This window comes from Malassezia pachydermatis (assembly GCF_001278385.1).
Source record: "Malassezia pachydermatis strain CBS 1879 chromosome Unknown scaffold3, whole genome shotgun sequence".
NCBI classification, from domain to species: Eukaryota; Fungi; Basidiomycota; class Malasseziomycetes; order Malasseziales; family Malasseziaceae; genus Malassezia; species Malassezia pachydermatis.
In genome coordinates this window covers 1,249,620-1,275,571 of record NW_017253140.1, presented here as the reverse complement: position 1 = coordinate 1,275,571, position 25,952 = coordinate 1,249,620, and the positions used below count along the sequence as shown (strand labels likewise).

At 50.2% G+C, this 25,952-nt stretch overlaps 13 protein-coding genes across 13 annotated transcripts; 8 read left to right on the top strand and 5 right to left on the bottom strand.

Annotated features, from left to right (window-relative positions):
• Positions 1-134: 134 nt before the first annotated feature.
• Positions 135-568, top strand: Malapachy_1276 (hypothetical protein; the record flags this gene model as incomplete). The annotated part of the gene is made up of 4 exons (XM_018135781.1): positions 135-262; positions 298-447; positions 486-525; positions 554-568. 4 exons carry the CDS (start codon positions 135-137, stop codon positions 566-568), a joined length of 333 nt encoding a protein of 110 aa, XP_017992631.1.
• Positions 569-800: 232 nt separating this feature from the next.
• Malapachy_1274 (hypothetical protein) lies at positions 801-1,318 on the top strand (the record flags this gene model as incomplete). The annotated part of the gene is made up of 2 exons (XM_018135779.1): positions 801-855; positions 888-1,318. 2 exons carry the CDS (start codon positions 801-803, stop codon positions 1,316-1,318), a joined length of 486 nt encoding a protein of 161 aa, XP_017992630.1.
• A 132-nt stretch (positions 1,319-1,450) lies between these two features.
• Malapachy_1233 (calmodulin-dependent protein kinase) lies at positions 1,451-4,018 on the bottom strand (the record flags this gene model as incomplete). Its single annotated transcript, XM_018135740.1, has 1 exon — positions 1,451-4,018. One exon carries the CDS (start codon positions 4,016-4,018, stop codon positions 1,451-1,453), a length of 2,568 nt encoding a protein of 855 aa, XP_017992186.1.
• Positions 4,019-4,607: 589 nt separating this feature from the next.
• On the bottom strand, positions 4,608-5,116 carry Malapachy_1234 (iron-sulfur cluster assembly accessory protein isa2; the record flags this gene model as incomplete). The annotated part of the gene is made up of 3 exons (XM_018135741.1): positions 4,608-4,785; positions 4,813-4,940; positions 4,976-5,116. 3 exons carry the CDS (start codon positions 5,114-5,116, stop codon positions 4,608-4,610), a joined length of 447 nt encoding a protein of 148 aa, XP_017992189.1.
• A 354-nt stretch (positions 5,117-5,470) lies between these two features.
• On the top strand, positions 5,471-6,192 carry Malapachy_1253 (nascent polypeptide-associated alpha subunit; the record flags this gene model as incomplete). The annotated part of the gene is given in 3 exon segments (XM_018135759.1): positions 5,471-5,506; positions 5,611-5,772; positions 5,785-6,192. 3 exon segments carry the CDS (start codon positions 5,471-5,473, stop codon positions 6,190-6,192), a joined length of 606 nt encoding a protein of 201 aa, XP_017992737.1.
• A 1,416-nt stretch (positions 6,193-7,608) lies between these two features.
• Positions 7,609-8,982, bottom strand: Malapachy_1240 (hypothetical protein; the record flags this gene model as incomplete). The annotated part of the gene is made up of 2 exons (XM_018135747.1): positions 7,609-7,843; positions 8,279-8,982. The coding sequence occupies 2 exons, from the start codon at positions 8,980-8,982 to the stop codon at positions 7,609-7,611; spliced, it is 939 nt and encodes a 312-aa protein (XP_017992681.1).
• Positions 8,983-9,306: 324 nt separating this feature from the next.
• Malapachy_1275 (hypothetical protein) lies at positions 9,307-9,828 on the top strand (the record flags this gene model as incomplete). Its single annotated transcript, XM_018135780.1, has 2 exons — positions 9,307-9,436; positions 9,494-9,828. The coding sequence occupies 2 exons, from the start codon at positions 9,307-9,309 to the stop codon at positions 9,826-9,828; spliced, it is 465 nt and encodes a 154-aa protein (XP_017992629.1).
• Positions 9,829-11,071: 1,243 nt separating this feature from the next.
• On the bottom strand, positions 11,072-12,033 carry Malapachy_1232 (hypothetical protein; the record flags this gene model as incomplete). The annotated part of the gene is made up of 2 exons (XM_018135739.1): positions 11,072-11,700; positions 11,727-12,033. 2 exons carry the CDS (start codon positions 12,031-12,033, stop codon positions 11,072-11,074), a joined length of 936 nt encoding a protein of 311 aa, XP_017992187.1.
• Positions 12,034-12,147: 114 nt separating this feature from the next.
• On the top strand, positions 12,148-13,892 carry Malapachy_1267 (phosphomevalonate kinase; the record flags this gene model as incomplete). The annotated part of the gene is made up of 2 exons (XM_018135772.1): positions 12,148-12,954; positions 12,981-13,892. The coding sequence occupies 2 exons, from the start codon at positions 12,148-12,150 to the stop codon at positions 13,890-13,892; spliced, it is 1,719 nt and encodes a 572-aa protein (XP_017992577.1).
• An 87-nt stretch (positions 13,893-13,979) lies between these two features.
• Positions 13,980-16,277, top strand: Malapachy_1241 (positive effector protein gcn20; the record flags this gene model as incomplete). Its single annotated transcript, XM_018135748.1, has 1 exon — positions 13,980-16,277. The coding sequence occupies one exon, from the start codon at positions 13,980-13,982 to the stop codon at positions 16,275-16,277; it is 2,298 nt and encodes a 765-aa protein (XP_017992682.1).
• A 6-nt stretch (positions 16,278-16,283) lies between these two features.
• On the bottom strand, positions 16,284-18,051 carry Malapachy_1256 (tfb1-subunit of rna polymerase ii transcription initiation factor tfiih; the record flags this gene model as incomplete). Its single annotated transcript, XM_018135761.1, has 2 exons — positions 16,284-17,173; positions 17,199-18,051. The coding sequence occupies 2 exons, from the start codon at positions 18,049-18,051 to the stop codon at positions 16,284-16,286; spliced, it is 1,743 nt and encodes a 580-aa protein (XP_017992735.1).
• A 104-nt stretch (positions 18,052-18,155) lies between these two features.
• Malapachy_1247 (hsp90-like protein) lies at positions 18,156-19,743 on the top strand (the record flags this gene model as incomplete). The annotated part of the gene is made up of 4 exons (XM_018135754.1): positions 18,156-18,704; positions 18,732-19,216; positions 19,244-19,679; positions 19,717-19,743. 4 exons carry the CDS (start codon positions 18,156-18,158, stop codon positions 19,741-19,743), a joined length of 1,497 nt encoding a protein of 498 aa, XP_017992688.1.
• Positions 19,744-19,870: 127 nt separating this feature from the next.
• Malapachy_1269 (hypothetical protein) lies at positions 19,871-21,392 on the top strand (the record flags this gene model as incomplete). The annotated part of the gene is made up of 2 exons (XM_018135774.1): positions 19,871-20,179; positions 20,343-21,392. The coding sequence occupies 2 exons, from the start codon at positions 19,871-19,873 to the stop codon at positions 21,390-21,392; spliced, it is 1,359 nt and encodes a 452-aa protein (XP_017992575.1).
• Positions 21,393-25,952: the final 4,560 nt, after the last annotated feature.

Genomic DNA, 25,952 nt, shown 5'->3' with positions numbered 1-25,952 from the left:
TGCCGTGCGGATGCGCGCACGGTGTGCTTCGTTACGAGGTGGGCTCGCTTGGCTATGCCTTACGTTGGCATTTGTCATCCATCGCCCCTGCACTGCTACGCGCTCGCTCTGCCGCTCGCTCCCCCACGGCTACGATGAGCGCACGTCGTGTGGACAAGACGGACCCACGCAATGCCGGCGCCGTTCGGCCCGTGACTGTGCCTACCGCATGGATAGAGGACTGGAACCTCTCGACGTACGAGGCCGTAATGAGCAGTCTAACGTACGTGACTTCCTTTACACACTTACCTCGTCTAGTCTGTTGGCTTCAACCTCTGTCATCTCGCCTCTCCCAGATCTTACGTCGCTAGGCCTGCTGTTTGCTACGGCGCTGATTATCAACATCAAGCCGCATGCGCCGAAGAAGGAAAACACGGACGTCGCGTCCAACGCGTATGCCAGCTTGTTGTACGTATCGATCTGATGATCCTGACTTACACGCTCAGCTTCGCAACCCTCGTGACGCTCTTTCTCGCGTTCCGTAAGGTATGTACATGCTTTTCTCACATCATAGCTGCTGGTTGTGTAAGAATACCAGGTATTTCATGTGCCTATATGGTGTCCATATATCCTTATATAGCGTCCTCTACCCCTATATCCTCTGCGTCATGCCTCTCTCGCATCCACCGCGGCATCCTCCAGCAAGCGTAGGAGCCTTTTTCTCGGCGACACGGTGTTTGCACGTGATCGATCGCAGGCAGGGTTTGGGACGTGCGATCCCTGCCGACATCCCTCCCGTTCCTCCACCCTTATTTTAAAGCATGGCTGACATCTCGGACAACCAGACCTACTTTATCTCGCACCGCGCTCTGCAAGGTATGTACCTCTATTCTTTATCTCACAGTTAGGCTCGCAAGTAGCCTCGGTGGCTGCTACGCCGCTGTACTTCCTCAACGCCATTCGCAAGGGTTCATTCCAGCTGCGTGGTCTGGCTCGCTACAACTGGGTCGTGCCTGTGCTGGGTGGCGCTCTGGGCGCTGCGGCGGGCTGGGTCGAGTCGATCCAGATTACAGCGCCTGTGCTGACGTACCGCGTGGCTGGTATTCGCATGGACAGCGAGCGTATGCGCCGTGACGACTTCCAGCTTATCGGCTCGGTTGTCGGTGCGCTGGCTCTCCCCGCTCTGTTCTTGCGTCGCGTCGGCCTGATCAACGGTCTCCTCGGTGGTGCTGGTCTCGGTAGTGCTACGGGTGTGCTTTCCTTCTACGGCAAGGCGTACATGAACAACGAGACGCCAGAGCTTCCAATCCCCAATGTCGAAATGCCACAGGCCAAGTAATACTTATACACATATAGCGTGGAATTGCATCTTGTCATACCCCTATCTTCTATGTATATTCTGTTTTTTTCTCTCTCTTCTATTTACTATTAGCATGCTATCATTCTTCTATTATGAATACTCAAAGTGGTGTTAGGAACTCTGTGTAGGGTTCTCCTTCTGGTCATCGACTTCCATCAAAACTTGAGTGGGGTTTTCATCATCACCATCCAAATCCCATGTCTCGTCATCCTCTTCGTCTTCATTCGGACCCAGACCTTTCAAAGTGTGGTGAGGTGTGTCGCCTTGATCCAAGTCTTCTGCACGATGCTGGAAGGCATTCGGGGAGCCTGGCTCGTTCGCGGCCGTTTCGCCCTGGCCACCACTCATCTCGCTATCGAGTTGCTCACGCGTGTCTTCCGACACCAAAGAAGCGCGTCTCTTTTGCTTCTTGTCAAGGACGGTACGCATAAAGTGTCGCATACTCTGGAAGGCCTTGCGACTCGCTTCCAGGAACAGGAAAAATTGGAACACATGGACACAGTCCTCGTAGATCTCATGTCGTACAGGCACCCCCGCCAGCGAGCACTTGTGCGCAAACAACACAGCTTCATCACGCAGCACCTCCGCATCACCCGACTGAATCAGCATCGGCGGCAGTCCATGCATATCGCCAAACAAGGGACTGACGTATGGATGCATCAAATACTTATCCATATTCGGGCCCAGGTACGCATTAATGGGGTTCATATGATTCCCAGCGCCTGGTCGAGGTAGGTAGTCAAACTCCTTGTTGGTCTCCCACGAATCGCACGACAACGTCAGATCCACCCAAGGACTCATCAAAATCGCACCAGCTGGAAGAGGGTATTTGTTGTCGCGAAGATACATCATCAGCGCAATCGCAAGTCCACCGCCGGCACTATCTGCGGCCAGCACAATGTTGTTCGGCGGGATATGCAAGTCCTCCGTCAGACGGAAATAAGCGTACACAGCGTCTAGCAGCGCACCGGGGAATATCGTATCAGGCGCCAAACGATAGTTGACAGAGAACACTCGGCACTCACAAAACTTGCTCAGAGCAATCGTGAGTGGTCGATGTGTCGAGGCGGACATGACGAAATAGGCACCACCGTGAATGTACAAAATCACACGTTCCGTACGTGTACGGTTGCCACTTTGCCACTCCGTCTGAAGTCGACGCCACGTCTGCTTACCGACAATCCACTCGCCTGTCAGCTCACGCTTGCCAGTTTCTTTCGCATCCTCCTCCGCCAAGAAGCCACGCAAGTTCCGGCGCTTGGCGCGGAATGTCACAGGCGTGACCAAGCCATCTTCTGGAATTGGAAGAAAACGAAGCAGCTCCACGCTCCGTTGCAAGCCCGAAATCGTAGCCAAGCTCGTATGACGTTCTGCAATCTCCCTGATCATCCTGGTCAAAATCGACATCTCTACGCCCCATGACTTTTTCGGCGGGCCATAAATCACATGGGAGGCAATCGCACTGCCAATTGAGAAGCCTTGAGAGACCAAAGCTGGCACTGCTTTCAGTGCTTTGGAAAATGTCATAGTCTCTTGCGGCTTCACATCTGCTGTTGGATCCACCCGCGAAAGGGTGGGCAATGTATCTGTGCCATACTGTTCAAGCATCTTATTCAGAGCTTCCACTGTGCTTGACGTATGCTTGATCTGATGCTGTTGGCTGGACGATTCACGTATATAATGGCGTGTGTATGACATGCCACCTTCCTCAGATGACTCTTTGCTACGCGGCTTTTTATCCGAGTCCTTCGCATGCACTTCCACGTTGCAGCTAGCATTGTGGGACCCACTAGTCCATTCTTCCTGGATGGACTTTTCCACATCCGTAGGACTTCCGAGCGGCGACTTGATTTGAATTTTGAATTCCCTAATAAAGGCATCCATTTCGTCGAGCTGATCGTCCGACAGGACACGCATTCGTTTGCGCACCCTCTGAAGTTCTTCCAGCCCCTCCAACTGAACCAACAGGGTACCTTTCCTTGTGTCCTTGTTTTCCAGTTCGCTCGGATGGACTCGTTTCAAATCAGGGCCCAGACCATTTTTCTCCTGCTTCTCTGAGAGATGTGTTAGCCAAGGATGGTCAAGAGCTTCCACGCAGGTAATGCGCGAATTCTTCTCACAAAGGCATTTGCAGATAAAATCTTTGCACTCTTCACTCTGCGTAGACCAGTACGTCGGATGGAACTCAAACTCCATATTAACGGCCTTCTGAAGTGTCTCATGGACGTCGGGCGAATGGAAAGGTGTGTACCCACAAAGTAACGCAAAGGCAATCACACCACATGACCACATGTCCACACGCATATCGTATCCTTCACCCAAAAGAACTTCTGGTGCAACATACTCAGGCGATCCACATGCTGTGAGAAGTAGCCCTTCATTTGGCATAATCTTTGCAAGGCCAAAGTCTGAAATAACCATGCCTTTACTAATATCATCCTTATCGTACAGTAGAATGTTTTCTGGCTTTAGGTCGCGATGGACCACACCTCTTTCGTGAAGGTAGGCCACACCGGTTAGCAAATGCCGCATAATGATCTGTGCATCCATCTCCTTGAATGAGACGCGACGAACAATATTGTCAAAAAGCTCACCTCCAGGGCAAAGGTCCATCACAATAAAGAGTCCATCGTCTGTCTCATAAAAATCCCATAGACGGATGACATTTGGATGCCGCATGGACAACAAAATATCAATTTCGTCACGCGCAACATTAGCAGGTTTCACTTCAGTGTCTCGATCTGAATGGGCATTCCCGAGGGGTTTCCTCGCCACAATCTTGACTGCATAGCGTTCACATGTTTCTCTTTCGATACAGACTTTAACGACGGCAAAAGTTCCGTGTCCAAGAACCTCGCTAGTGACAACGTATTTTTTCTTTAATGGGTCAGGCAGGTATTCATCTCCATCTTCAAAGAACTGAAGTCAGTGATTACTGTAAAATCAACTTACACATCTTAGCCACTCGTTCTAAAAGAAAAGTCAGTACACATGGGCAAAAAAAACATACCTTTATACAATTTGAGTCCGCCATAATCTCGGAAGGGCGAAGACACGATCTCCTCCGTTCGATATGGAGATGCAAGTCGTTAAAATAAATGCGCTCGACCTCCACAGAGTCACATGATTGCCGCTACTCTGCAAGCAATGTCAGCACAGCTAGGACAGCATAGACGCTAGCATATGTAGCGAGGTGTCTATGATTTCGCGTAAAGTCTATCTACGCTTTATTGCATTCTCTTTATTGAAGACACAATCGAACAAGTCATTACAAAATAGGCTCCCAGCTTACGCCGCACCCACAGCCGCTTCCTTTGGCTTGTGGGTTTTCGCGAATGGCGAATTGACTCCCAATTAGTTCAGTGACGTAGTCTATCGTGCTCCCCTTGACAAGACCCAAGGACACGCTGTCAATAATAATGCGGGCGCCACCATCCACAAATACGCTACATGTCAGATCCATAAGTACTTACAAATCGTCTTCTTCGTATTCACTGGACAGCTCAAGCTTGTATACATAGCCATGGCAGCCACCCGGTTCAACAGCAACTCGTAATCCAAGTTTTGGATCATTTTCCTTTTCTGCCACAGAACGTAGTTTCTGACATTAGCTTACAACAGCAAAACTTCACATACGTCAATTGCCTCCTTTGTTAGCGTAACACCAATTGGACCACCCTCTAATGCTGACGGATCCTCTGGATTTTCTGGCTTTCGAGCAATGGAAACAAAGTTTCGACCCTGAAACTTGACCCAATCCAACTTCCTAGCATCCATGCTGGTGGCATACGTAGTGTGGCGTAGCCACGACGTACTACTGTACGGCCGTGCACATAGAGGCTTCAAAAAAACATGCTTTTGCGCCTGAAAGTATGGATTATGGCGCGACAGAGCTCGACAAAACAATGTATGACGCATCGTGGTGGCCAACAAGGTGGTTGTCAATGATCTGTGCGAACAGACCACTACGCTAGCGTGTTGTAAAGTCGACACCATGGTTCCCCACGTGCGGGGCACGTGACTTAAACGGGCGGCTGCGGCGTGCAGTTTTAGTGGACGAACGAAGGCCAACAGGCGCACCTACACCGGCGCGAGGCCGTGGTTGCTGGATCTCTTCGACTCACAATCACCATGTCGATTCAGGAAATTTCTGAGGACGTTAAGGACGTGCGTATCGGATTTAGTCCCCTTCACAGCGAAAATGTCATACTTACACTCATGCTTATCCGTAATGTGCGATCGGTTTGACACTTTGTATTTTGACATTTTAGCTTAAGGTCGACAACACAGAAGTCGAGGCTGAGAATGGCGAGGTCTCTGTTCCGGACCGTGTCCAGTCGCGTGCCGAGCGCAAGAGCCGCAAGGCCTTGCAGAACATTGGCCTCAAGAAGGTTTCGGGCATCCAGCGTGTTACTCTGCGCCGCCCCCGTGGTGTATGTATCTAGTTATTGCAAATCGTGCTAACCTTTGAACAGCACCTCTACGTTGTTTCGAACCCGGATGTGTACAAGTCCCCCGTGTCTGACGTTTACATGATCTTTGGTGAGGTCAAGAGCGAGGATATGAGCGCCTTTGCGCAGGCTCAGGCTGCTCAGCTTGCTGCTGCTCAGGAGAAGATGATGGCTGAGGGTATGGGCTCCACGGAGCCGAACTTCAATGTCAGTGACCTGACAGCCAACAAGAAGATCGAGGAAGAAGAAGAGGATGATGACAGTCCTATCGACGAGACTGGTGTGGACGCCAAGGACATTGACCTCGTTATGGAGCAGGTGTCCTGCTCGCGCCGCAAGGCTGTGAAGGCGTTGAAGGAGAACAACGGTGACCTGATCAACGCTATCATGAGCATTAGCTAAATGGCACGCTGCTTACAAGCGGTCTCAATACAAAAGGTAGCGGCTTAAACAGCCCAATTTATCTGTTCTCTCACATGTGCTGTGATGTCTTCTTATGATTCAGACAACATATAGACCAGTCTTAGCAGCTACTTGAAGGACAGATCCTTAGCTCCACGGTGTTGCTTTTACTTTGCCTTCTCTTGCAGCGGGAGACAGAAGCTGAGAAGGTTTGTGTTGGCAACAGGAATTATGTTGTGCTTATTTCCATTCACATGTGATCGGAGACTGGACGCGTGGGCCACATTGTCCATCACTGCCTGTCGCGACGCTTTGCCTTCATTGCATCTCACATTTCATCGAAAATGTCGAGGTCATACGACAGAGGTTTGTATTTATTTACAGAGCCAGTGCTAACAAATCTGTACAGCTCTTACTGTCTTCTCTCCTGATGGTAAGTTATTATTCTGTATGCAAACTAACTTGTTCAGGCCATTTGTTCGTATTCTTCATTCCCTTCTTTGCTGACATCTCACAGGTTCCAGGTAGATTATGCTCTTGAAGCTGTTCGGAAGGGTACTTGTGCCGTATGTACTATGGCTAAAGGAATTACTTACGTCCAAGGTTGGTATCCGTGGTAAGGATGTTGTAGTGCTCGGCGTGGAAAAGAAGAGTCTTCAGCAGCTCCAAGACCCTCGTACTGTACGCAAGACTGCCATGTTAGACGATCATATCTGCCTTGCCTTTGCTGGTTTGAATGCTGATGCGCGTATCCTTATTGACCGTGCTCGAATCGAGTGCCAATCGCATCGCCTTACGGTTGAAGATCCGGTCACCGTTGACTATATTACACGCCATATCGCTGGAATTCAGCAGAAATACACACAGTCGGGAGGTATGCGTCCTTTTGGCATTTCTACTTTGATCATCGGCTTCGATCACAATGAAAATGTGCCTCGCTTGTTCCAGACGGAACCCTCGGGCATGTTTTCGGCATGGAAGGCTAATGCTATTGGCCGCTCTTCCAAGACAGTCCGTGAATTTTTGGAGAAGAACTACAAGGAGGATATGTCTGAAGAAGAAGCTATCAAACTGGCCGTGAAGAGTCTTTTGGAAGTCGTGCAAACTGGTGCAAAGAGTATGTAAGCCATTAAGGAATGCAACTAACGAAAGATATCGAAATTGCTTTGATGACTGGGCACGGTCAAATGAGGATTCTTGATCTAGCGGAGATTGAAGATGTTGTGAAAACTATCGAAGTTGAACAAGAGGCTGAGGCAGAACGTCGCCGCACACGTCTGGCTGCTACGGCTAGTGCTGAGGCTTCGATGTTGGGTGGCCAGTCGTAAGCGTATGGTATAGATTTATATATCCATTTACAAACACATCTGTGAACTACTCTTCCTGGCGTGGTTGCCACCAAGCTGGGGGGATCTTTTATGTTTCTTCAGCAAAATGGGATGTCTTGTTTGCATAGGCAAGGATATCTTCACGGCGAGCAGATGGTGTAGGCCTATACAAACCATCTTCTTCATAGTCCTCAAGAGCCTCAATATCATCGTCTGTGAACCGCAGTGCTGATGCAGGCTGCATCTCGCGGTCTTCCAGGGCATGCTGCCATTCTATCACTGAGTTGTCACCTGGCTGTTCTTCATCATCATGGTCCTCGTTTCTATGCACGTGAGAGGGCCGGTCAAGTCTAGTTAATAGACCAGGGGAGATCATAGATAACAGCTTTCGATAGATATGCTGAAAATACATCCTCCAACGGTGCTGAGTGGTATTGTCAGTGAGATAGATGGGGCCTGAAGCAGCTTGTGTGTCATCTTCTGGGGCCTGAACACGTCCTTTCAGGATGACAGGCAATAACGCAGCCAGACCGACCACTGTCATCATAAGGGCATTTCGCCATGTAAACAAGTGGAAGTCATCTGTACTGGAAATCTGCTCCAATTCTTCTCCAATCGCAGTGTATATTAAAGATGAACAAAAAACACCTGATAAAGTGGAAAGCCAAAAGAGGCCTAGAGGGACACCCAAGTGGGGTGCCAATAGGTTAAGAATGAAATGGGGTGGCACTGGCATCATCCGAAGGATTGTTAAGTACGAAAACAAATCATTTTGGTACTGTTGAATGGTGCTTTTCCATGAGTCGATACGATGCTGCCATCGCGGAAGCACGCGTACAATCCCACCCACATGCTTGCTTAACAGATAGCACGACGAGGCCCCCGTAGCAATACCTATACATACAAGAGGCAGAGCCACAGGCGTTCCCCACAATGCGCCTGCTAGCATGGCTAGATACATAGCCCCTGGGATAGAAAACGTTTGAATAAATAGGAAAACGGATATCCATGCCAGCATAACGCGGTAATAATGGTCTTGACTGTACTTGCCAAAAATTTGGAGCAGGGATTTGAGCTGTTCCAGAGATCGTGGGATGCGTAAAGCTGCCTGTTCTTCTTCGCTAAAAGTTGGAAGGGCCAGGTACAGTATGAGCGCTAACAGGGCCATGCTGGCCATAAGAATCAGGGATGTAGTTGTCATGGTGCGAAGAATGAGACGCTTCATCTCTGCACGCGATAGTGGCAGTGGTGCATCAGCTGCATTATGAGATGGTACACTCTGCCAAGCTAACGATGACGCAAGGAAGGGGGTATCAAATCGAATTTCATTGTCGTCTTCGTCATCGTCATTGTACACGGTAAGCCGAACACTGTCCTCGCTCGACGATGGGACTAGCTCAATATCAGAGGGCGTTCCTCTTGGTATCTCTTCCTGATCATGAGTAACCCGATTCAATTCCATGTCTCTACTAAGATCAGAGTACGATGGCAGTACGTGGCGCAGCGAGGATACAAGGTGGAGAAATCTCCATATCGGTCCAATGGTGCACAAATTGGCTCGTGCGCGACGGAACGGTGCCGCTACCGTTTCAGTCCAGTACAATACGATCGATGTACGCTCTGCCATTTGCTGCCAGCTATAGGTTAACTTTATATATGCAGCTCTGTGGTATACCATAACTATGAAAAGCTCATTGGTTTGATCAATGACGCTCCCGGCACAATCATGACGTTCTTTCCCCACGATCCTTGCAATCGCATATATAAATACGCAGAGTACACAGATATGTCGGGTCTCCAAGCTTTCATGTCTGATTTTAACTCAATGTACTCCAGCTTTTCCTCTGGCACAGGTGGTGTTGAGTCTGGCCACACACCTCACATGTCTACCCCCTTGCCGACAACGTGGAACGATGGTACGTGCGCCTTTCCTCACGCAGAAGTTCTTTTCTTAGACAGAATCCAAGGCTTAGAGAATCAATTCAACGATTTAGACAAGCGACTGCAGGAGCGGATTCGTGTACTGGAGCTCCGCATCATGCAGCTGGAGCGCCAAGTCTGGCGAAGGCCGTATGCGTCTTCATCCATGGCTTTGCCCTTCACACCTACCAGTGAGGCGTCTCTATCAAGCACATCGTCGTCTTGTACAGACACCCTTGCCACGCCATCGTCTGGTCGCTTCAAATCGTACACCCCCCTTGATCATACTGTAGCGCGATGCCCGTCCACCCCTGATCCATTCAATCCGTTCTGGCCCATCCTTGAAGAAGAGGAGTCCATTCCACTGCCTGGTAGGTATTGGGACTGAATTAACAATGCTAAGGTATCGACGCGTTTCCCACCGCTGTAATTCATACAGTTCCACGTCAGAGCAGTGGAAGTTCGCCTGGTAAGCCTTCCAACGATCCAGCGGCTGAGGAAGCCGATCATCGAGCGTTGGCATGGGCCTCGGAAGCGCCGCCTGGCTCCTCCGTGCCATGGCATGCTCCAACAGAATTACACAAACTGTTAACGGAAAACTCCGCATCCAAGTGTATTGAGATTCAAATGGTACTGAAACGGGGTAATGAAGAGCAAAAACAATCCCTCTTACAAGCCATAGAAGCATTGCTTGTTCCTCTCTCTGTGCACCCATATGGCCACTTCCTTGTTCAACGTGCGATCAAGGTTTCCGTAAACTTGGCCGAGAAACTCATGGGATCCGTCAGTGAAATATCACTCTCACCCTACGGTACCCACGTTCTTACGTGCATCCTGGATACGGTGCCATCCATGGCACCTATTATAGTACGCGAAATCACATCCTCCCGGCTGGCGCTCTCGCTCACCACCCTTTCGTCCACACCACTCTGGCAGAAAATCTTCCAACAAGCATGGCCAGACTCAGCATCTTCTTCTCTGCTACGCACCAGGGTGTTGAATGCGCTAACAAAACAGTGGGTCCGTTTCGTCAATTGTGAAGCAGGCCGTATTCTTTTTCCGTGCATGATGGAGAGCCATCTTCTGCACGAATCCGACAATGGAATCCAGGAAATTTTTGCCTCGTTCCTAGAATGCGTCTGTCATCAATGGGGTGTATGGAGCATCCAGTACCTCATCGAACGTGGCAGTAGCACCATGAAGGAATGCATTTCCGCCAGGCTCTTGCAAAATATAAGTACTGTGTCTTTATCCACATATGGATCCAAAGCGTTGCAGTGTGCGCAGCGCCACTGTGGTATTCCATTCCAAGACCAGCTTGCCGATGCCTTGTGCCGTACCATGACATCTGGGCGCCATGCACCTCGAGTGCCTGGGGCCTCCCGATCCCTTTTGATTGATGTGGCGGCGGCACAACATGGCTTGCCCATCATTACCCAGGTACGCTTCTCCCGCATTGACTCGAAGCTATTGACGCATGCAACGCCATCACGGCGTACCATTCTCATTACCTTAGTACGACGACATGCGATGGTGTTGAAGAGCAACCGCTCTGGAGGTCGTGTTGTGCAGCTATGTGGTACGTGGTCCGCTGACTCACACCGAGAACGTGCACGGGTGTATGCTGGGTACTAAGCCTGGACGGCTTGGGTATCACGGTGCAGAAGCGCATCCCGAATAAGTTTTTGCATTTGAGGAACGCGCTTCTGCGCAAGTTGGACGCATGCTTCCACAAGGTCTTTGCCTTGCCATGGACGTGGCTGCGTCACGGCACTACGGCCCAGTGCCTTGATCCAAAAGGCATCTTTATCCTCGGCACCGAGCCCAATGTGGAGACAGCCAGCAGACAAGGCCTGCTCAAAAGCTGTGGTATCCGCTAACAAGTAGGTCGAATCATAAAGACCAAAGCTGGAGAGGATAGGCATACCCACCAGTGCGAGCTTTTGCGTGGTAGTAGCGTCAAAAATCGGCCTCCCATCCTCTGTGCCGCTCACCACACTGGGAAGGCGGCAGTCATGCAAGGCAGCCACAGCTGCCAACGCGGCAGCGTCCAAGACACCACCATCGTCGCTTAAACAGACCATATCAACATGGACACTCCAGCAGAGTTCACCAGGAGCAATACACAAAGATGTACGCGGTAAAATGCCGGACATGTTCAGAAACATCTGTAGGTAGTGGGCCATCACCTGCGCCTCGTCGCCTGGTGGTCCTACTTTGTACTGTGGCGAGCACAGCGGTGAAAGATCAATGCTGGGCACTGCGGTGAGAATGGCTTGTACATACCAAGAAATCCCTCATGGGGGCGCTCGTAATGTGGCTTGGCCGTTTGGACTTGTACAGCCGCTGTGACCATTGTACCTTGACCTAGCCGGACCAAAGCACTGCCTTGTGCATGGGAAATGATGCCCGCGGCCACAGATACATCTCGTGGCACATCCAAAGCACGTCCATCTTCACGGATACCCTCGTCCAAATGGCGGCGAAGGTACTCTTCTGGGTATAGTTTCTTGAAAATAGTCATCTGGGCATGATCCGAGCCACTAGCCGGGTGAGCGGCGGACGACATTGATGGCGTAGCCGACATCGACATGGGTGAGAGACAAAAATCGTCATGCGTTCCAGCATGGCTTTGTCAGCATCCATCCAGGGCGTCCCCTCTCCACGAACAGCGCCTTTTTTGTCACGCCCGCACGTCCCGCTCAGCATGGTCACGACTGTATCGGCCCCTGGCAAAGTGCTAATTGCTGGTGGTTATCTTGTATTGGACCCTGCTTATACGGGCCTGGTCCTAGCTACAAATGCCCGCTTCTACACCAGCATCTCGTCGTTCTCCTTGTCTGGTGTGTCGCCGCAGGTCCGCGTTCGTTCCCCACAATTCCAGCAGGCAGAATGGATTTATGACGTACATGTGACTGCGATGGATCGACCTGAAAATACAGCTGAGGCTATGACTCTTGTTCAAAAGACCGATGCCAACCCCTTCGTGGCCCTGGCTTTGCTTTACTCACTTCACGTGGCATTGGAATTTCATGGGGTTGAGCTGGCCCTGCAAAAGCTACAGGGTGGCATGGATGTTGTAATTGCCGGTGATAACGACTACTATTCTCACCGCATAGATGGAAAGGCGCCTACGTTCGAACAATTGAGTGCACTTCCGCCCTTCTCGCCTCATTCAAGTACCTTGGGTGATGTGCACAAAACAGGACTGGGGTCGAGTGCGGCTATGACCACATCGCTTGTGGCCGCGTTGCTTTTGCATCTGGAGGTAGCCAAGCTCGACACGTCTTCCAGCGAGAGCACAATCACGACTGAGTCTCTGGTATTGATTCATAACGTTGCACAATTAGCGCACTGTGCAGCGCAAGGTAAGGTAGGCTCTGGCTTCGACGTTTCGGCGTCCGTATGGGGCAGTCAGTTGTACCGTCGCTTTGATCCTGCTCTGATCAAAGACGTTATGCGCACAGAAACAGGTCATCGTATTTGCACACCAGATCAGTCTCGCCCTGCTTTGGTACGTATCCTTGCATCTCACATAAGCGCTCTTCTCTTTCACTTCTACCGGTCTTGGGCTCCTCCAATCCGTTATGGATACCCGTGGCACCAGCGGATTCCACCCCCACAGCCGTGGAGGGCTTGCAGAGCCTGCTCAAATCCCCACAGACGTCGTCCTCCCGTCCCTCGCCTCTGCTTCTACCACCGGGGGTTCGCATGTGCTTGGCCGATGTCGATACAGGCTCGAACACTCGAACCTTGGTTGGCAAGGTAAGCGATTGGCGTGCAAAAGATCGCGTATGGGCCGACCAACTGTATAAAATTATCGCTGCTTCCAACCAAAGTGTCGCAGACGGCTTGCTGCATCTGCATCTCATGTATGCAATGAACCAGTCTGCCTACATTGACGCAGTGACCACTTTGGCCACTATGCCATCGTCCGAATGGGATGCACACTGCCAAGCGAATCCAAATGACACCCTTCAAGCCTTTATTCAAGTGCGCAACTCTATGCGGTCTGTGCGTGCTGGCATGCGTGAGCTGGGCACCCGGTCGGGTGCGCCTGTTGAGCCGCCAGAGATGACGCGTTTGCTCGATACCACCATCCAGCAGGCTCACGGGCTTATTGGTGGCGGTGTTCCAGGCGCTGGTGGATACGATGCTCTGTTCCTCTTGTTCCTCGATCCCACCGTTTTTCATACGTCCAGCCCAGCGCCAAGCCGAGCCCCTGCCGAAGTATGTGCCATTTGGCAGGCGTATACAGAGCTGAGCGTCGGCCCCCTGCTTTGCGGAGCGGATGAACCTGCTCGACGTGTTACACCCTCTGGCAATACTGCTTCTTCCTCGGAGGCTATGATGCATGTAGCTCATGCTCTTGCCCAAGCGCCTGCAGGTCTTCGTGTCCCATCCCCTGCGTCTGTGCGTGGTTTGCAGCCTTTCATAGATCTGTTGGCCTAATCCATTTTCTCAGGCCGAGATGGCTGACTAATTCTCAACGTGGTCTCTCTCAGACAGACGGTTTCTTTCGACACGCGACGACTCACGATGGCAGCAGCGGCTCTTCTGCGGGAGGCATTGCCGTCCCTTGACGAACCTATTGTCGTGTATCTGGATAGGTACATTGAAGATGCTGGCGAAGATCCTACTGTAAATGTCATGTCGGATGTCGTGGAGCCGATGCTAAAGTCGGCTGTGATTAGCGAGCCCGCCAACTCGAAGGTGCGCCAAGCCTTGCCTGCCTTGATCGAGAAGTTGGCAGTTATGGTTGCTGAGCGTCAGCCAGAGACGTCAGCGAAGCAGCGTGGCCTTACGCGTCTTGATAAAGTCGTGGATATGAGCAGCGCTACAACCAGCAGCACAATGACATACGATGCTGGCAACGACTCTATGGACTTGGCCCTCGGCAAGTCGAGTCGAAACCGTACTACTGTCGACGTAAAGAAACTCGAGCGTCAGGAAGCTAAGACACGCGCTAAGCTCGCCAAGCGTGCTCAGCGCGATCTGTATGAATCGAGTAAGCTCGTGGAGAATGTGAAAAAGATGGCCTCGTACGAGGAAATGTACATGCAAGTCAACCCACTCGAGTCCATTAGTGCTGGAGCTGCCAAGGGCAAGAACAAAGATATCCATCTGCCGAACATAGATGTCAGCTTCGGCAGTCATCGTATTCTTACCAATGCTGAGCTTACTATGGCATACGGACGCCGATACGGTCTTGTTGGCCGTAATGGTGTAGGTAAAAGTACCCTGCTTCGTCACATGGCTATGCGTGACGTGCCTATTCCTACCAACGTATCCCTGCTCTATGTTGAGCAGGAAATTGTCGGTGATGACACACCTGCTCTCGATGCGGTACTTAAGGCTGATGTATGGCGTGAAAAACTCATGGCCGAGGAAAAGAGTCTCAATGCGCAGCTGCAAGCACTTGAAGAGGCTGCACAGGCTGCTGTTGCAGCGGCTGATGAAAACCAAGAACGGGATGGTCTTTCTCGCGGCTCTGCTGTGGATCTGCCTACCCGGCAGCGTGAGAACCAACGAGATGAGCTCTTGTCGCGGTTGGGCGATGTTCAAGCCAAATTGGTGGACATGGAGGCTGAAACTGGTCCCAGCCGTGCAGCCACTTTGCTCAATGGTCTTGGTATCGTTGGTCCTGACCAGCAAAAACCAACCAAGGCCTTCAGTGGTGGCTGGCGTATGCGTTTGGCGTTGGCTCGTGCACTTTTCTGTAAGCCAGATCTGCTTATGCTTGACGAGCCGTCAAACATGCTTGACTTGAACGCTATTGCATGGCTTGAAGATTACCTAGTGAACGAATGGTCGGGCACCCTGCTTGTCGTATCGCATGACCGTGCGTTCTTGAACCAGGTGGCCACGGACATCGTGCATATGCACTCTGAGCGCCTTGACTACTATAAAGGTAACTTTGATCAGTTCTACGAAACGCGTGACGAGCGTCGCAAGAACCAGATTCGCGAGTATGAAGCCAATATGCAAAAGCGAGCACATCTACAAGCCTTTATCGATCGCTGGCGCTACAATGCGAATCGTGCTGCTCAGGCACAAAGCCGCATCAAGGAATTGGAGCGTCTTCCTATTCTTGAACCACCAGAAAAAGAGTCGGGCGAGCACTTCACGCTTCCTGAAACCGAGAAAATCAGCCCTCCCTTGCTTCAGCTGGACAATGTCACTTTCGGCTACTCGAAAGACAAGATCATCCTGAACCATGTCAACTTTGACGTTACGATGGACAGCCGCATTGCTTTGATTGGTAGCAATGGTGCTGGTAAGTCCACTCTGATCAAGCTTTTGATCAACCAAATCTCGCCATTGTCTGGCGATGCTAAGCGAAACCCTCGGCTTCGTGTAGGGTATTTCTCGCAACATCATATTGACCAGCTTGATCTTACGATGAGCGCCGTCGCGTTCCTCGCGTCGCGCTTCCCTGGCCGTACAGAGCAGGAGTACCGCCAGCACCTCGGCTCGTTTGGTATTACAGGTACTACGGGCCTGCAAAAGATTGCTACACTGAGTGGTGGTCAAAAGAGTCGTGTTGCTTTTGCTCAGCTAAGCTTGATGAAACCCCATGTTTTACTTCTAGACGAGCCCACCAACCATCTGGATATTGAAGCCCTTGATGCACTGATTGATGCTATCAACCGCTGGAATGGAGGCGTTATTGTCGTGAGTCACGATGAGCGCTTCATCAACAGCTGCCTGAAAGAAATGTGGGTATGCGACAATGGAACAGTGTACAAGTTCCAGGGCAATGTCTCGGAGTACAAACGTGTCATTGTCGAATCCAACCGGCGCAAGCTCGAGGAGGCTGCACGCGCGTCTGCCTAGGCCTACTTATACTGCATCTACATAGGATAGTGCCCGTTGCACGGCTTTTCGGGTCGAACTAAAAGCTTCCATCACGTTTGCATGGCCCTGCCCAGGTAGTGCCGCCTCCGCAATTTGGGCGACTTTTTCAATACGCGCATCGGTCTTGCGCAAGATAGTCAACATAGTTTGGGCCTTCCTAGCGCGCTCAACGACCGAAGGCGACTGAGATGGATCTTGGTCGGCGGACGGAAGTATGGCCTGCCAGAACTGCTGCAAGAACTCACTGGTGGCTGCATGGCAAGTAAGCAATTGCTTGAAAATATCAGGCGGCATGCCTTTCATGCTTTCTTGCGAGGGCCCCGCCTTTTGCTGCTTCATGTTCTCTAACATCAACGAAAGCGTTTTGCGCATAATATCACCTTTTGGTGCAAATTTAGCCAGTTCCAATTTCCATCCATTCAAACTTTGACTGAAGCGATCCAGATCCACCTGGTTTAAAGGTGTCGAGGTTGTGACTTCCTGGCTATTCGAATCAGATGCATAATAGTTTTTTGGATCTTGGATTCTCAATCGACGACCTTGAACACCACGCTGATCGTTCAAGTCATCAATGACAATTTCCTCATCATAGCGTGAAATACGTGGCTTCTTCGAGGTTGATCCATATTCCTCTCCTACACCACCTGTTTTTCGGCGCACCCGTCGTGCATCCTCTTCTGTCATTTCTCCAAGGGAGGACGTAAGAAGGGACTCGGCATGCTTATTAAACCGTCGCATCAAAGGGAGCGTTCTTCGATCAAACCCTGGCTGCATGGTCCAGTCTTGCGCATTTCCAGTAGGGCCATGATCTTCTTCCGTAGCGGCCAAGTTCAACAAAGCATCATGAGGATTATACTTTTGTCGCGGCTCCAATTCTTCCGTTAGTCATTATGAACGTACCATTGTCTTCAGCTTCCAAATATTTGTCAAAGATGTCGTCATCGGGTATATGCTGCTCTGAGGCAGCGGAACGAAGGGACGTTCGAAGTCGGTGATAGAGTTTGGACTGGAAATATCTCATCCAAAACGTGGTCTCGTCAAGCTTAGTAGGCACATTTTCATCATACGCGCGTGTCAAGACAGGGTACTGCTCAAACAGCTCGCGAATTAGTTGCGGCGTGATATTGATTTTCAACTCGCCTGATTCATTCTGCGTTGGATGTGGGTCAGCCAACTGTCCCTGTCGACCTTGCTTTTGCTCAGTCTTTGCACGTTCAGCACGAAGCAGTGCAGCTCGCGCTGGGTGAGACCAAAAGTCTGCATCAGAGATCGTCCCCGAACCCACCACTTCTTTATGAAGTGCAAGCAAACTAGGGTTTGATAGTAGGACTTGTCCACGTATTTTTACCTCAGAAGTATCGGATTGTGCAGAACTCAAGGATGTGGACGTAGACGCGGTGCTCGTGGCGCTGGGTTGTTCGGCCCGAGCTTTTGCAATCGCTGCGGCCAGCCGCTCCTTAAACTTCTCACGATGTTCCAATGCGGTGTTTTTTTCAGCATTAAATGTAAGAAGGGCTACACCTTCTCCATCAATGTTGTGCCCCTCTTTGGCTACAAGACGAAGAGCGACTTGCGCAGCTCCTGGCTTGGACACTTGCAAGCCATTCAAATGTACATCCTGGATCGAAAACTCGCGTATGTTCGACGCAGCATTCGATGGCTTCCAGTGAAGTACCCCATTTGGCTTCAATATCAATGTCCCTGGGGCTTTTCGGTACGAAACCGACGCGTATAGCGCCTGCGTCGCCTCCATGGTGTACGATCGTAACCAAACCACACCGTGGCCATGCGTCCGATTGTGGAGGGCCTAGGCACATGTGCCACGAGGCTGTACCATGCTGGCCAACAACGACAACCATGGTGGGAAAGTTGAACTATTCCAAGTGGGACAATCTTGAGGTCTCTGATGATTCTGATATTGAGGTTCACCCGAATGTGGACAAGCGCTCCTTTATCCGCTGGAAGCAGCGTGATATTCATGAAAAGCGCGAAATGCGCAAGATTCAGCGTTCGCAGTTGGAGGCGGAGCATCGTACGAATGAAGCTATACTTCCACTGCTCCATGCTCTGGCGGAGAACACTGACAAGGAAGGCGCATCCTTTTACGAGAGGGAAGTATCCCGATTGACGGCAGGACGCGAGTCTCGAGGTAACAAAGATGGCCCTGATGGCCCCACGTTGGATGATATCCTGCTCTCTCTTTTGCTTCAAATCAACCTCGAGCCTGATGTCAAGGAGAGTCATGGATCATCTAAGCTTGGAGATTCTCTTGTTTCCTCTATGAAATCGCATCAAAGCAAAATTGTGCAGCGTCAAAAAGATATCGAGACACAACTTCGTGAAATGGACGACGAGGATAAGAAAAAAATTACAAGTGACGACTTACATGATGGATGGAACAGCAGTGTACGTTTACGTGAACTAACCAAATAGCATGTGAACAAGGCAGATGATGCGCCTGTGCCGAAGCAAAAGCCTGCGTCGAAGTCAAGTACGAAGACGGTGCAGGAGATCGAGACGCTGAACCCCTCAGCAAGTGCCCCTACGCCTGTAGCCTCTACCTCTTCTGCTGACTCGGATGACGAAGAAGCGCCGGTATTAACACCAGTTATGAAGGCTTTTGCTAGCCTCCCCACCGCACTCAGGTCAATTCCTCTTTCGACAGACAAATTTATGCCTGGCTTTAACCCCGCGAAGCAATTGGATCTTGAAGCGTTCGAAAAGGCCTTCGATTACCTGAGCTCGCACAAGGAGCTTCTTCGTCCTGACTATGGTGCCTCTGATGCACTTCTCATGCAGGCGTTTGAGTCACAAATGGCTGGACAAAAGTCACTGGCACGCATGTGCACAGAGAAGGCATTGCTCATTCAATACTGCAACCAACTTGGTCGGGACGGCGTATCTCTCTTTTTCCAACGGTATGTGACTGTCGTCTCTAACAGCAGCATGATGAACACGGATGGACGCGCTGCCCTTGTCTTCCTTAACGATGTGCTTGCCACTTACACCCGTATTGCCTCGCGTGCTGATTCAATGCGTGACAAGTTCCAGGAAGAGAGTGGAGAGGGAGTGGAACAAATTCAACTCATGTCCGAAGACCCAAACACTGTCATTTCCTTTTCGATTCCTGACGGTCCTCCCCCGGAACATATCAAGCTAGAGGGAGAAGGTACGGAAAATTTAGATGTTGAGCAGGTTCGTGAATGGCTTCAGCAGCGCTGGGATATCTATTCAAGCTTCGATGACGAATTCCGACGTGCGTTGGAATCAAAGAGTCTTGAAAAAGTGAACGAAGTTCTTGGACGCATGCCTGTGTCCAAAGCTGAAGTCGTCGTCCAAGATCTTGATCGCGCTGGTATTCTTAACTTTAGCAGCACTGAAGTACGTACGGCTATGACCTGGTCCACTTACCCCACAGGTTCGCGACGAAACAAACTCAACGTAAGCAGACATAGGCTTTGTTCGATCCACAGTTCGAAATACAGTCACGTGATATACACCTTCACCAGGGGTGTCGCTGGGGTTGCTTCGTACGCTTTGCCGTCCATCATTCCGCTACGGCAACATTAGCCATGTCTGCGGGGGGACAAGATAATTCCGCCGCTTCCTTTATCGGTGCTCTCATCTCGCTGACATCCCACTCCAATATCCGTTACCAGGGTATTCTCTCGAATATTGATGCCACAAATGCTACATTGTCGCTTGAGAAGGTTCGCTCATGGGGTACGGAAGGTCGTTGCAAGGCTGCAGGCAACCCGCAAGACGAAGTGCCCCCGAATGACCACGTCTACGATTTTATCGTATTCCGTGCTGCAGATGTGGTCGATCTTCGGATTGATGATCTCTCGCCGGCTACGCAGGACACATTAGGTTCAGAACAGGTACGTGTTGTTATCATGTATGCATCAGGACGAAACCATACGGATGTAAACTGGATCTATGATCCTGACTTCCGAGAGCGCTTTTTCTCATGTGGATAGTTCCGCTGCCTTCCTACTGATCATCCATTGATATGTTTCGTTAAAAAGGGTACTAACTATCTAGTCAACACCTGCAGCGCCTATGGCGCCAGGCATGGATGCTCAGTATCCCATTATGCCCTACCCTTCGCTCATGGCACCTTATGAGCAGATCTACTCACAAATGCCGCCTATGTATGGTATGCCCTCAGAGGGATACCCATATGGCGGCTACATGATGCCACAAGGTTATCTTGGTGGTTCTATGGGACCCTCTCGTGATGGGTCGTTTGGTGCCCCACCACCCCACATGCAAGGTATAGCTCCACCCTCGTTTGTGGCGCCACCAGGCATCCCAGAGACACCCTCTCAGCCGGAACCCGCCAAGGCTCCTGTGCCTGCTACCTCTGCATACAATGTCCAAAATGTACAGTCTCAACTAGCATCTACGTCTGTACAAGAAAAGGAAACGGCACTCGCTAAATCTGCTGGCACATCTATTACATCAAAGGTGTCATCTCCAACGAAAAAAGTTCCTGAGACGAAGGGCCCTGCTGCGCCCAAGGCTCCTGCGGAAGCGGCGCTCAAATCAACTACATCCTCATCGATGCGGAACCCAGCCTCGGGATCTAAACAGGCAGCTACATCTTCTGGCAATAGTTCTCTCACGCAATCTAAATCGATGCCTGTTAAGCAAGAGCGTGAAGGAGCCACTGTCCCAGGCACCTCTGCGTCTGCAGTGGCAGCCCCACATGATGCGCTTTTACCAACCAACGACTTTGATTTCGAAAGTGCCAATGCTCGATTCCGAAAGGAAGCTTCTACTATTGCCTCGGGCACGGAGCAGTACACGAAGCTCGAGTCCATTCCACTGGCTGCGAAGGAATCTTTCTACAATAAAAAGGCCGGCTTCTTTGATAACATCAGCAGTGAGGTGAAAGAGCGTCACGAAGGCCAGCGTACACAAAACTCATTCGCAGAGGAGAAGGAACGCAACATATTGACGTTTGGTGACCAGGCAGCCAACTATCGCGGCGCCTCGCACCGTGGCCGTGGCCGTGGCCGTGGGCGCGGCCGTGGGCGCGGTGGGCGTGGTGGTGGCCGCAGCCTCACTGAGAAGCCTGAATGGGCATAATGTACTACATACATACAAATAGATGTTCATTTTATTCTATTTGATGAATTGACTTATGAAATGAAGCGTAGAAACTAAATGTTTACATGCGAAAACACTTGAAACACTTAAGCAACGGATGAGTGGAGAGGACTATTTCCCATAGGAAATTGAGTTAGGTATAACGCACATATATCGTACACAGGAAGACCGTTCAGGTTCTGGGACCCATTCCAAGTCTTGGTCTCTGCGCAAGTGGGTGATGGTGAAACCATTTTACTGAAACAAGGGGATTGTGACTCCCAGCATTGAAGCTGTACTTTGAGAGAGTCATAGACGCTCTTCATTTCTGGTTTCATGGCCTTGTTGATATCGTCCAGCAACATACTCTGTATCGAAGCGAAGATCTGGCACAACTCAATGTGACTGACAAAACGACTAAACGCAGAGGAGTCCACATTGAGATCAACATCGTCATCCCCCATACGCAACCCTTTAAGAAGCACGGGAAGTTCAAGGCTTGAGGGTCTATTCGTAATCAAACTGCGAGGAGAAATGCGACCATTGTCAATACGGTTTTGAACCTCCTGCATAAACATAACCCATACGCAACGCTTAATCATTTCTCGTTCCACAATACAGTACACTGGTGGCGAATGTAGTGGCTGTTGCATGGACTGTACATGCAGCAGCTGTGTGCATGCCATAACGCCGTAGGCCAGAGCGGACCAGGCACTAGCGTGGTCTTCACATTTATGCAGATATGTATGCATGAGAATCATGCATTGCACAAAGACCAGTGATTGTTCTTCAGGTTGAATCTGCCCCTGTCGAGGCGCGAGGAGACCTCGTGCTAAACGATAGCACTTGTTACCAAATTCCCAAGGAACAGCCGTCGCACTTCGAGCGGGCGACTCGAGAGTAATTTGGATCGCAGGGGTAAGTGTCGAGCCGACGGCGCACAGCATGAGAAGCAATGCCTGACGCTGACGAATCTGAAGTGGGGTCCACGATGAGTTGGACGAGAAAACGATCATCTGCACAATATTATCAAGCTCATTCAATTGCAAAAATGGAAGTGACTGAGACAAGTCTTTGATGGCAATTCGAATCAACGTTAAAGAGGGAGCCCTTTGCAATCGCGTTACAGAATCAGCGCGCAGCTTCGCGTAGTCTGATTCGTCCCACTGATTCTGAACCAGGAACAAATCAGAAACATCTTCTGATGAATTTGTCAGGCGCGACGCTAGAATAGATGTACCACCAGGTAGCTCCAAGTCAAGATCACAGCTGCGGCTTAGCTGGGCTGGCGAAGCGAAGTACCCTTGATTAGGTCGAAGCGATAAGTCACCGTTCGCATCAAGAACACGAATGCATTCAGCATCGGAGCGCGACCCTTCTTCTTGTTCTGATGCCACTAAAAGAGAACCCGCGGAATTCATGGATGGCACTGAGGTCCCTGCTAGACCATTAGTAATACAAAAGTCAAGCAGATGCTTAGTTGAAAGTGAATTTAAGCCGGAGCGTGGAGAGACACCCTGTATAGCGTTTTTAGCGATGGAAAACGTAGTAGCACCAGATACATTCGGTGAGCGAGTGGTTACTGATACGTCACTTTTTGGCGTTGTCTCCGAAGTACCCATCGGCTGCGTAAGGAGCGACAAATCACTAACCATGGAGTCCGCTATCGTATTGCCAGCGTTCATTGTATTGTTATTCATACTGGGCGCAGACACAGGAGGACCAGTTGTGCTGAGAATTGAAGACAAAGGGGATATGGAATTGCCAGGCATAGTACTAGGAGATAGGCCTGGTAGTGATGATGTGGGCGTAAATGAGTTACTCGTGTCACGACTCAATGGAGAGGATGTAGCCACCATATTCATATGAAATTGTGACGGATTTGCTGGGTCAATTCCTTGAGACCCATTCCAAAGACTACCATCCTGCTGTAAACCATGCGTAAAAGGCATACTCATAGCCGTTTGGGAGTGCAGGGAATGGTGGCTGGATGCGTGGTCAGACAATGGCACGTTACTTGTGGCTATATTAGCATTCGAGTGAGGAACATTTTGCATAGCTTGATCTGGTGGCGCCATACCGGGCCATAGAGTTTGGCTGCCGGGCCAACTAGGGTTTTTCATCGCAGGGACGTTGGATAATGAAAGGTCTCCTTTTTCCAGCTTAGCCATAGATGTCGCAAAATGTTCATTGGCCAGAGCAAGGGAGCTGGAAGGTGTATCGATCGCCGACTTATCGCTAGCAGGTCGGCGACTCACATATTTAGAGGACCGAGAATTGCGACCACGAAAGACAATACCAGCGTTGTCCATCAAGGCACGCTCTCGTCTGTCGTTAATGCGACGCAATTCGTACGTACTTGCTTGGAGGACCACGCTTCCTTAATATATCGTCATTAGTACATACGCGGCCTGATTGAGCACAATGGCCACAGGTTGGTTTCTTGCGATCACACTAAATCGTCAGTTGTTGCTTTACATGCCTTGATTTTACGCCGGCGACAGTAGTCACAAGCAGCTTGGCCTTCGGTAGAATTAGGCATTCGAGCACGGAAGGCCTTCAAAAATTCGTGAGCATACAAGGTATCACGGCTTGAACTCCCTATTTCCAAGTTGGCAGCGTCGGGTTTCCGCTTTACAGCAGGCTGAGAAACCGAGCGATGTATGTCATTAGAATCAAAGGACAGAGGCATTACGAAAGTGCCAGTGGAAGGGAACGTGTCCGGAGTGAGCCAACTTAGCAGGCTGGTGTCATTGTTGGCAAAGTGTGTGGAATGCAAAGGGGCATTTTGAATCGTATTGGCACTGTTAGCAAATGCTGGAATAGAACTTTGGTCCTGTGCTGCACTGCTGACCGAGTTAGGAAATAGGCTCGTAGTCATTATTGCGCTGGGGTCCAAAGGATTGGTGTGGGCGTCTGTTTCTTGTGGCAAGTTATGCCACACCATCCGACTTATGTTGCAGAGCTATACTAAATTTCGAGATGATGAGGGCCGTAGTAGAACTGCTACGACGAATTTCGTACTCGTATCAGATGACCGCCGTTGTCCCAATTTTGCTCCCTGTCTCTTAGGCCCGAATTGTATTCATCTTATGCATGAATTCAGTTTAAGAGGCATGTGGTTCCCTAAATGACGAATCAGGCCGTTTCATTGGGTTAGAACGCAGACGGTTTTGCGTGTGTCATCAGCTATTTCCATTTTCACGCGCTGATTACGTAGCAAGCCAAATACTCCCAAGTTGGCGTGACACTCAATGCGGCGCCGCACGTGGGCTAAAGGTTCTCAGTTTCCTACCCCGCAGCATCGCATCAAGGTAGCTTAGCATACTATGCTAGTATTAGTGATTGGTATGTTCGCTTGTATGCAGGAATGTTCTAACGTATAGGTGATTTACACATCCCGTTCCGTGCTGCGGATTTGCCGTTGAAATTCAGGAAGCTTTTGGCACGTACAATACGAAGTGTTCAGTTCTAATACTTGAATAGGTTCCTGGAAAGATCCAGCAGATCATCTGCACAGGGAATGTATGCGATCGGCAAACCTATGAGTACCTTCGCTCGTTAGGTAACGAAATTCATATTGTGAAAGGAGATTACGACGAGGTTCGTTGATAAGAAAATGTTGACCAGTGTAACAGAACCGGCATCTCCCATCTTCTATGGTTTTGCAGTATCCGCCGGTCCGCATCGGCGTCATTCATGGCCATCAGATCATACCAGCCGCTGATGTTACAGCTCTTTCCTTAACTGCTCAGTCTATGGATGTGGATATTCTTCTACATGGCCATACTCATAAATTTGAGGCGTACAAGAAAGACGGAAGGTTTTTCTTAAACCCGGGCAGCGCAACTGGTGCTTGGACCACTGAAATTCCTTTGTCAGGAGATATACATGAGAAAGATGTTAAGGGGTCAGAATCTGGTCAGCCACACGCCAAAGAAGATAAGATCGCAGCAAAGTCGAACAACAATAAGTCTTCTATCTCTGCAAGGTCATCACACGCGCGCGATATTCAAATGGGAAGTATACCATCATTTACTCGTACGTATGCGAATCGCCAACTTACACCAGTTCTCGATATTCAGGGCCCCGTTGTTGTAATATATATCTACCAGCTCATTGAAGGCGATGTGAAAGTCGAAAAAATTGAGTATAGGAAACCCACTTCGTCCGATTAAAAATAGTAGTCTTACTAACGAGTGTCGTTAATTCCATCGTCCTATTCAGCCTGTGAGATGATGATGTATTGAGCGAAACCTGTGCTGTTTTTGATAGAGCAGCACTTGAGCTTCCTATCAAAGCGAAATCAATGCCTCCACATAGCCAGGGGATGGGACCCTTGACGCCGCACGGTTGATGCGTCCCCGCAACTATGGCTAGCAGTAACCTATGGTCTCGGTTGTTACTCAGGCAACAACACATCAGGCCTTTACGGAAAGACAAAGGCATATTCTCCCGCTTACTTGCGGTCCCGGTTAACCCAAGCACATCGGTTGATGCTTCGTTAGGAACTTCAGTGCCTGCGCCACCGACGGCTTCGTCGATCCATTCGGACGAGCC